This window comes from Poeciliopsis prolifica, unplaced genomic scaffold, assembly GCF_027474105.1.
Source record: "Poeciliopsis prolifica strain line A6 unplaced genomic scaffold, Auburn_PproV2 SCAFFOLD009, whole genome shotgun sequence".
NCBI classification, from domain to species: domain Eukaryota; kingdom Metazoa; phylum Chordata; class Actinopteri; order Cyprinodontiformes; family Poeciliidae; genus Poeciliopsis; species Poeciliopsis prolifica.
In genome coordinates, this window is record NW_026562384.1 from 1,978,725 (window position 1) to 1,988,472 (window position 9,748).

A 9,748-nucleotide genomic window follows, 5' to 3' on the forward strand; every position below is an offset into this window, starting at 1 on the left:
CAATGTGTTTTGTCGCCATCTAGTGGTGGGTGAACACATTACCAGGCAGACACAAGCAGTTTCAGTGTTTATTAATAAAACCAAACTATCAAAACTCACATTGGTTGATTTCAGACTGCAGGAGGGACATGATGCAAAGTTGTTTGTTTTTTGTTTTGTTTTTTTAACTCAAAGCTGGCTACAATTTCTCATGTGAACATTTCCATCTTGTGTCATTCAGTTTACACATTTTTAAAAAAGTGCCGACATTAAACAGGTCTAAAAAGGCAGAACTGTAGCTGGCTGGACTGGCACCGGTCCAGCAGCGTAAATGTTGGTTCAGTTCAAGACGGCGTTTCACAGATATAGTGTTCAGATGTGAACTTTGTGTTTGGATGTGAACTTTGGCTTCTGAACCGCAGGAGTCTGATAGAAAACTACAAACTTTCATCACTATTACCGAGACAAAATGAAACAAAGGAAAATTGTCAAAAGTCCATAAAAAACTTCCTCCAATGACGAAGGAAAAGTTGAACCGATCATATTTCAGTTCTAGTCTCAGATCTCCACGTCGCTTTCTTTGTCGTTGTCATGGTCACCGTCGTAGAACTCATTCGTGGCTTCAGGCCTGTAGAAATCATGAAAATCAAGATGTTTACAAAAAAAACTTCACATCAAAGCACCTGCTGACTCGTCGCTGCAGCTACCAACCCACCGGGTGTAGTTCTCCTCGGCCCCCCTCTCGTCGGGGTCGGGCTCGTCGTTGCGCTCGTAGCTCAGCATGTCGGAGGGAACGTCGTGGATCTGGACGCTCGGCGCGTGGTTCAGCATCTTCAGGTTCTCGAACACGGTCTGACGGATCTGCTCCAGGTACTGCAGCGACACGGAAACGCTTGATCTGATCTGGTTTTACTGAACAGTAAACAAGATAAGACTCCAAAACTGAGTCAGCGGTCACAGCCAAAAACTGAATTCCAGTCAAATCTATCCAATTCATCTTTTTTTCATACCAATGATTTGTTTGTGCTGGTGAAGTAAAACCTCCAGCTCATTTTGTCAGGATCACAGTTTTGTCTCAGACTTCCTCAATTATTGCAACACCAAGTTTCTCATTAGGACTGCAAGACTTACAATTTAAAATCATATTAGAAATTGACTCTGGGCAATAAACATTTAAATGAATGAATTCATACATTAAATTAGAAATTTTGACCACTGTGCTGCCAGCTGGTTCAAGATAAAACCATCACTACTATTGGCAAGGTCTGGATGATGGCTTAAAATTTAAATCTCAGATTTTCATATTTTTTTTCTCTCAGTTTCTTGTCTCCTATAATGCAAAAAAAAAAAAAAGAAAAATCTTTCCAAAAATAGAAATGATGAAATAAATTCCTCGCCCAGCTCCACTAGTGCCTTCACAGAGATAATAAACTACGATGCTGATTATCAACACCAAAACTACCTGCAGCAGTAGTTTCTTTATATTATTTAAAAAATGTATTGAATCATAACTTGAGTTTTTTTTTAATTCAGAAGAAATAGGTGGGGAAAGCCCAGAAACAAAAAAGATTTACAAATTTGCATTCAGAGTTGGACAAGGCTAAAATAGTCCATAATTTCAACTGTGTAGGAACAGTTTGATTTTTTTAATATCTACAATTCAATTAAGAAACAAAAACAAACAGTGAAAACTGGGAGGATGGTTAACCTGTCTGGAGTTCTGGTTTTCTATCCTGGTGCTGACATCAGGATGCAGCGTGAAGTCAGGAGCAAAGTACTCAAAATACTCTGCAGGAGCCAAAAGGAAAAAGGTTAAAAGACGAAACAAACATACTTCTCATTAAGCTCATGTCTCTTAAATATTCTAACTCTAAATGTCACATTTTTATTGCCTGTAAGTGGGAAATTGTGTGGAATTAATTTATTTCATTTCTCTTGCATAAATGGGCTTTCTGAGCATATTCTAATTCAGTGATCTACCAACAGATGGCGCTACAGACTAAAGATCAGAAAATGAATTCTGAACAAGCTCACCGCTATAAGGCAGCTCATCACTGATGGATTCCTCCAACAGCAGAGACGTTTCGAAGGTCCTACGTGACAGAAACCGTTTTCATCACCAAAGACGGACTTTTCCAACAACCGGAGGATTTCCGTCTCTCTGTTCTCCACTCACCAGCAGCGAGCCACGTTCCTCACCGTGTATCCTCCTCCTCCGAGAACCAGCAGAGGGATCTTAAAACTTTTCACAAACTCCACACACTCGCTGAAAGACACAGGTGAACATTCCTGGGTGAGTCGAACGGCGGCGACCGACTCGCCGCCGTTCGACTCGGCCGACTCACCCGTGTCCCCGTATGCTGAGGTTGAAGCAGCCCAGCCTGTCGCAGCCCAGAGAATCTGCTCCACACTGCAAACACAAACTACCCTCGCTTTAACAAACCCCCCATACACACACACACACACACACACCTCAACAATGAACTGACCTGGAGGACAATGCAGGTGGGCTGGTAATAATCCACCACCTGTTTGATAACTGGCTGGAACAGCTGCCTGTAGCCTGAAACACACACACACAAATAAAACACACCACCTTAAGGACAACGTTTGGTGTCACTGCCGGCTGTTGGGTCTCACTCTGATCGTCGATGCCGTCTCTGAGGGGGACGTTGAGGCAGTAGTAGCGGCCGCTCTCTGCTCCCACCTCGTACATGTCGCCTGCGATACAAAAACAACGTGGCATCGACGCGCGTGTGACAAACCAACGTCAGACGGAAACTTGAAGCAGCCGCTTACCCGTGCCGGGGAAGAAGTAGTTGCCGTATTTGTGGAAGGACACGGTCATGACGCGGTCCGTCAGGTAAAAGGCCTCCTGGACGCCGTCGCCATGGTGAATGTCGATGTCAATGTACAGAACCCTGGGGTGGTACCTGAAAGACAACGGCCAATTACAATGGCTGACGGCGATACGAGTGCAGCACGGCCGACGGATGAAAAGCGGGATCGTACTTGAGAAGCTCCAGTATGCTGATGACGATGTCGTTTACGTAGCAGAACCCTGAGGCCTGCAACACAGCAGAGACGTGTTGTATGGACTCGCATGGACCCGGATCACAAGGGGATTGGAAAGTTTGTTCTCACCTCAAACTTTTTGGCATGATGCAAACCTCCTGCCCAGTTGATGGCGATGTCACAAATCTGGAAAAAGTCGAAAGAATTATGTCATGATCAAAGCAGACCAGTACCAATGGGGCATCAGAGGAATAAGAACTAAAAAAAAATGGCCAAGAATATAGTCAAAGTATTGCAAGAATTAACTGGTCAATATTACTAGAGAGTAATGATTTAAACACAGCAGTGTACATGCTACAGTTAGCTAAAGGGTTTTTAGCTAATGTTCCAAATGTTTTGACTCCATGTTCATAACATTAAATTATTCTAGTGTGGGAACAACAGTGTATACATTAAAATTAACAAGAAAGCTAAGGCTAGTTAAAATCCTAGCAACATACTCAACCTGGAACAGAAACAACAGTTGTAGCATTTTTAGCTACAAAATGCTAATGTCAGCAAGGCAAGTTTAGCTTTTAAGTAAAAATAGTTACAATACTTAAACACTTAAACTGTAAAAGTAGCATAATGGCGTACACTAGCATGTTAACTCAATCCATTCAGCAAGGCAACAATTTTACATTAAAATTAGCTAAGAAACTAATGTTAGCTTAAATGATAACAGTAGCATGTTGGCTCACAATAGCATGTTGAGAAACTTAGTCCATTCAGTTAGGTAACTTTAGTTTTTAACTCTAAATTAGTTAAAAAGTAAGATTAGCTTCAATGCTATCACGTTGTGATAGCATTGAATTAAAGCAATCATGTAGCTTCAATGCTACTTACAACTGTAAGGCTTACACTTGCCTTACTTCAGTCATGCAAAAAAGATAAAACACTAGCTATTAAGCATCAACATGACAAGAGGAAGTGGAAGATTTGCTGACATCTAGTGGCGACATTACAGATTTCACAGGATAAAGTTCATAGCAATAGCAAACAGTGTCTTATGTAGCGTGTGTGTGCACGTGTGTGTGTGTATTACCTTGTGGTTGAGCTGCGTTGCTCCCTGTAAAGACGCTCCTGTGTATCTGGAGCAGAACTCAAACAGACCTGGAAACACGGGACTGAAACACACGGGCCAGAGCCAATCAGGCGACAGGAGCAGCGACTCAGAGAGGAGGTGGACAGGCGCAGCACCCACCAGTCGTCTCCCACGTTGAAGGTGTTGAGGCTCTTGGTGAAGCCCTGCATGTTGTTGGGGCTGACCTTCTGCAGGAAGTCGATGTAGTCCTCGGAGTGGAAGCGGCACATGTCGTGCTGCGAGGCTTTGTAGGGCTTGAAGACCTGACCGGAGGTGGGAGACGGAGCGTTAGGGGACGTTAAAAACATTCCAGGTGGGTTTGGACAGCCGCTTACCATCATCTTCTTGTAGAGGCCATAGTGTAACACCAGGCTGTGAGTCAGGGACAGACGGTGAGGCTTCATGGGGTGACCCGCACCTGAACGAGGCACAGGAGGAAAATTCAGACAGCAAAAAAACAGAAAAAAATCTGCAAGAAGTTCAATTCAAAGTCCACAAGAGAGACACTCAAACGATATTGAAAATGTAAATATTGTGTATAAAGTGTAATATTTCTTGCCAGGCATCTGAGACAGTTAAACTCATATCATACGCAGGATTTGTAAACTTTTCCCAAAGTAAAATTCAAGATTTCAAACCATTAAAACCAATGCAACTTAACAATAAAATACTTTTTTCAATTCAGTATTACACAATTTATTACTGTTATTAAAAACGTCGAATAGTATCCTACATTTTAAGGCAAGAACAAAGTAAACAGAAATATAACATCTTTTGTTTTGAAATGTCTCTCTAACACCCACCCACACACACACACACACACACACACACACACACCTCCAGTCTCAATGACTTTGTTTTACATATGAAATTAAGTAGAAATTAAATATATAAAAAACAGGAAGCACCTCTCTATCTCTAAACACCTTCCCTTTTTTTCTTGCTAATTTCAGGCATTAATAAATGACAAAGTTGTGTTTTTCTGGTCTAATTGAAGCATTTTTGGTTTAGTGTCATAAACAATATGCAGGTTTTAATCAGCAAATGACAATAAAAAGCTAACAGGCTGCAGAATGTTTGCTTTTTTTTTTTGTTGCCCCTAAAGTGATTATGAGGAGTTATGAAAGATATATTACTCTTTATTCTACCGCAGTATTTATTCATAAAATAAAATTAATATTGTTCCATTGGGAATGTTTTCAGAAACAGGAGGCTAATAGGCTAATCACAGACAACATAAAATGTGCTAATAGCGGAGCTGTTAGCATGCAGCTAGCTAGCAGCATCGGCTCCAGGACGCAACGACTGACTGACCGTAGTGAAAGTTGCCCACATCCGGGTCATAAAAATAAGATGTCCTGTTGGTCATGACGATGAAGGTGATGAGTTCTGTGTTAATGTGAAGTATTACTCCTGCCTCCGCAGCTTTGATTGCCGCATCTTTTAGCAGGTAGCAGCTCGGTGTACACACGACTGCGCAGGCGCAAACCCGAAGGCGTATGCGTCATCACTCGGGGACGATGAGGACTGCAGAGGGGAGGAGTCGATGATGAGGCTTGGTGAGGTAAAGAAAGAAAGCCATAGACAAAATGAGGAAAACTAAAAAAAAATAAATAAAAACAAATAGGAAAACTCTCATTTATAAAGAACTGACCAGAAACTTATTCTTTAACAGAACCTCAGAACTAAAAGAGCAACACGTTTAATGTATTTTTATATTTTTAATGTATTTCACTGTTTTTGTACTTTATTTAGTAGATTGCAGGACTGTTGGCTGTTATCAGTAATGGCAATATTTGTGGTTATTTAATTTTTTTCACATATCATTATTCCTCTGTCTATTGTTTTTATTCAGCGTCATCTGCAGGTATCACTTATTGCGTTCAAGATTTTTTTTTTTTTTGCAATGCTCTTAATTCAAAATAAAGTTTGTTTTGTCGAGGAAAAAAGGTTTGGCAACACTTATTGACTGAGAGGAGATACACAAACCTTGTTGTTGTTGCAAAATGAAAGATGCGAACTCATTCATTTGCAAATAAAATGCATGTTGTCGTGTCGTACGTTGTCATTTTCTGGGACAAACGTCCACCTAAAACCTGAGGGGAGGCTTTAAATCAGATGTGCTTTTGTGGTTGGACCACCTGCTGTGCCTTTTGGGAAAAGAAAGCAGCAGAACATTTTGGAACCTGATAATGGAAACCAGGCAGTGCACATGTGAAGCCAAGCAGACATGTTTGTTTGTTTTTTGTGGTACATGTAATAGATAAAACACCAACACATGCTCCAAAAGGTATAAAGTTTAATGTGCTTCAAAGCTATTACAACTGAATGTTCCTCATCATTTTGCGCCTCCATCCAGCCCTCCACCTTCCCTCTGGGTTTCTCAGCACCACCACCTTCCTTTTAAATAAGATGTGTGAGTGTGTGTGTGTGTGTGTGTGTGTGTGTGTGTGTGTGTGTGTCTGTGTGTGTGTGTGTGTGTGGGGGGGGGTGTGGGGGTGTGCGTGTGCGTGTGTGTGTGCATGTTTGTTTAACATTTAAAGGCCTATTTTTCCAACAAATTCTATGTCTTGAGGATCCATGGAGCGTAGGTCGTCTTTTGAACTGAATTTAGGTTAAGGTTTGGGGTCAGACTATGTACTGGTTAAAGAAACGAATGAAAAATGTCCTGGTGAAGACAGAAAAACATTTTATGTGAGACAATAAGACAGTCTGACATTTCTGTCTCCACAGGCAAACATTTCAACACAAACAACTCCTAACATCGTCTCCTTCCTGAAACGTTGGTAATAAGTCTTTTTTTTTCCCAATTAAAGTCATTTTGGCAAAAAAAAGAGGAGGGAAAAACAACCCCTTTTTTTTTTTTTTACAAAAGATGTTTTATACAGAAAACAAAATCACTATTGGTAAAGAAAAAAAAAACTTATGTGGGCCATTATTTTGGAAAGGTGACAATATGCCAACTCTGCAAATCTTACCAGAGCTTATAACATATTTTTTTATTATTACTAATTTTTAAAACTGTATTTTTTGTGTTTTTGTTTGGGAAAAAATGAATAAATAAAACAACATATTTTCTCACCTGTGCGCACAGCTCCAAATTGCCCAGCCATTCAAGAGCATTTCTGATATCATATCCAAAGGTGATGGAAAAAGTGCAAACTTCTCACACACACACACACACTCTTTAAGCTTCAAAGTCTGTTGCAAAATTATTTAAATTGAGTTCACAGCACTGGAAAAAAAAAAGACTCATTAATTTTATGTCCATCATATTTTTTCCGCCAGAAAATGAAAATAAATGTCGCTGGCGATTCAAAACATCATGTCAAAATTGTGAAAAGCGTCAACTGTGCTGTACATCGATTCATGACTGTTGACGACATCCACGAGCAAAGACGTCAGGGTGACAGACACCCAGAACAGAACGTGTGCCGACCCGCTGACTGCCTGCCTGACGCTGGAATGTCTCGTTAAACTTTTCGACTTGCTTCCTCTCCAGCCGTCCGTCTCCCAGCTCCATGATGTTTTCCCGCCTGCAGCTAGACAGCAAGGCTTCGCTGGATTCCAGCCTGTATGAATTATTTATCATAAGCCTTACAGGTGACAGTAAGTTCAACACAGGCAAGCACAGCACCCACAAACCTGTGGGTTTTGCACGCACCTTTCATAACTGACTTGTAAGTTTCGTGCAAGATTGGTTCAGCTCTGATCCATGTCATCGTCAGCATGTTGGTCAAGAGAAGCTTTCCGTTTTGGTTGCTGTCACATAAAGGCAGGTGAGGAGTTCTTCTTGAAGGTTTATTATCTTTATTATTATCATCATATACATGGCAATTATTCTATGAATCTGTGTGTGTGGGAGCTTCTTCCTTTGCTAGCTTGTTTTGACCTCAGGGTTTAAATTTCCCGACAAACTTCTCTCTCTATCAGTTTGTTGAAACGCGCACACACACGCACACACACACACACACACACACGCACACACACACGCACACACACACACACACACACACACACATTTGTGAATTCACAACTGATCTAAAAAGAATATTTGTCTTGAAACCCCACAAGATGCAGGTCAAAGTAATACACTTCCATCTCTCTCACGGTGCAAAATGAGACACAAAACCCTGCAGCTGAGCATCCTGGGAAATACTCCTCACTCCTGTGTTTCTCTTCTTCCAGCTTTTTAAAGCGTCAACTTAAAACCCCGGTGTGCTCATCTCTTAATGACATAATAAAATTAATAAAAAGTCAATGCAACTTGCTACTGTAGGCTTACCTTTGACAAACTCATTCTGCTTTCCCTTAAACAGTTTTATTCACTCATTAGAAAAAGACAGCCAGTGATTTTCTTTGCTTGTTTTATTCTGGCTGAATGAGGAAAATTCTCCCCTTTTTTTGTGGCTTAAGCTCCAATTGTAACCACTGTTATTTCTAGTCGGTCTCCACCACAGCTTACCTTACTGTGGGCGAAGCAGGCTTAAGTTAAACCGAGAGGAGCAGCAGTCCACACACATCTAATCCAACAGGCATGTGGAGTGGAACCTCCAGATTTACTAAGACTATAAAAAATAATCTGGACTTCTTTTCAAAGCGGGAACGCGGGATCCATTTCTCAGCCCACGAGGTTTGCATGTGAGGTAAAGAAACAGAGGAGGTGGATTACAGCTGTACAGATCAAACACCAAGAGAAAGTCCAATATAAAGAATTCAAGAGTTCGTGAGATTGGCGCAGCAAGAACAAAGGACGAAGCGGTGCTCAGGTTAAGACAGACCAACATAACTGAACTCTGACCCCTCAGATCAGCGTCAGGTAAACATAGGGAGTGTGTGAAAACCTGCACAAGACAAACATTCACAGAAGAAGAATACCATCACTACTTGATCGTCTTTATGAGTTTGAAAGCCGTCGCTTTACGAGTTCAGTTCCTCATTGTAGGCAAAGCAGGTTTACGTTAAACCGAGAGGAGCTGCGTCTCAAATCTAATCCAACAGGCATGTGGAGTGAAACAGCACAGCTGCTTTTGGTAGAAATTATATCTCCAACTAGAAAAATCATAAATTATATGCAGCAGCGTTACAGAAATCGGTCACTGATTGTAGAAACAAACTGGTGGCAGATAATGACCATGTCCTCCATCACTCTCCAAAGAGCTAAGTACAGTGGGCCGTTCCAGACAGACAAACTTTGACATTGATTGAAGAAGTGCAGAAAATTATAGGTTTAAATGCTTTAAAATCCAAATCGACATGGAAAGAAGTGGATGGGGCTATAGGTAGCCATTTTGCTACATAGAAAATGTGATTTTAGTCACGAGACAAGAGACAACATCAAACTCCTGAGTCCTCGAAGTCTGAAAAAAATGACAAATATGCACATCTGCCTATTTCTTTTTGCAAGCAAGAGCTTGTGAATCGACCACTGATGGCTCCCTCTCATTCTTTAGGAGGTGAAGTCAACCAAATTAAACTGCGAGGCGGGGCGGACTAAATGCTCCTGTGACAAAAAGCTCTGGGCTCGTTTCAGAGTTTGACTCTGGCTAACGAAGAGCAGGTGAGTAACGAGAGTGTTTCAAAACCATGAGAACAAAGTCAAACCTAAAACCAAGTCAAGAGTGGACAATG

At 41.2% G+C, this 9,748-nt stretch overlaps 1 protein-coding gene across 1 annotated transcript; it reads right to left on the reverse strand.

Annotated features, from left to right (window-relative positions):
• Positions 1–54: 54 nt before the first annotated feature.
• On the reverse strand, positions 55–5,606 carry hdac3 (histone deacetylase 3). Its single transcript, XM_055034125.1, has 15 exons — positions 5,432–5,606; positions 4,453–4,535; positions 4,238–4,380; positions 4,079–4,160; positions 3,124–3,180; positions 2,992–3,047; positions 2,779–2,912; positions 2,620–2,700; positions 2,469–2,542; positions 2,325–2,389; positions 2,156–2,245; positions 2,014–2,072; positions 1,688–1,767; positions 695–852; positions 55–607 (listed from the first exon to the last, which is right to left on the reverse strand). The coding sequence occupies exons 1-15, from the start codon at positions 5,484–5,486 to the stop codon at positions 538–540; spliced, it is 1,287 nt and encodes a 428-aa protein (XP_054890100.1). The 5' UTR covers positions 5,487–5,606; the 3' UTR covers positions 55–537.
• Between the last annotated feature and the right edge of the window lie 4,142 nt (positions 5,607–9,748).

Bases quoted from the DNA above. Each gene is read 5' to 3' on its own strand.
- hdac3 (XM_055034125.1), bottom strand. From the start codon at position 5,486: ATGACCAACAGGACATCTTATTTTTATGACCCGGATGTGGGCAACTTT. The intron at 4,161-4,237 runs GTGGGTGCTGCG...CGTGTGTTTCAG, and splicing joins TTCAACGTGGGAGACGACTG to TCCCGTGTTTCCAGGTCTGT. The intron at 1,768-2,013 runs GTGAGCTTGTTC...TGGCTCCTGCAG, and splicing joins TGATGAGCTGCCTTATAGCG to AGTATTTTGAGTACTTTGCT.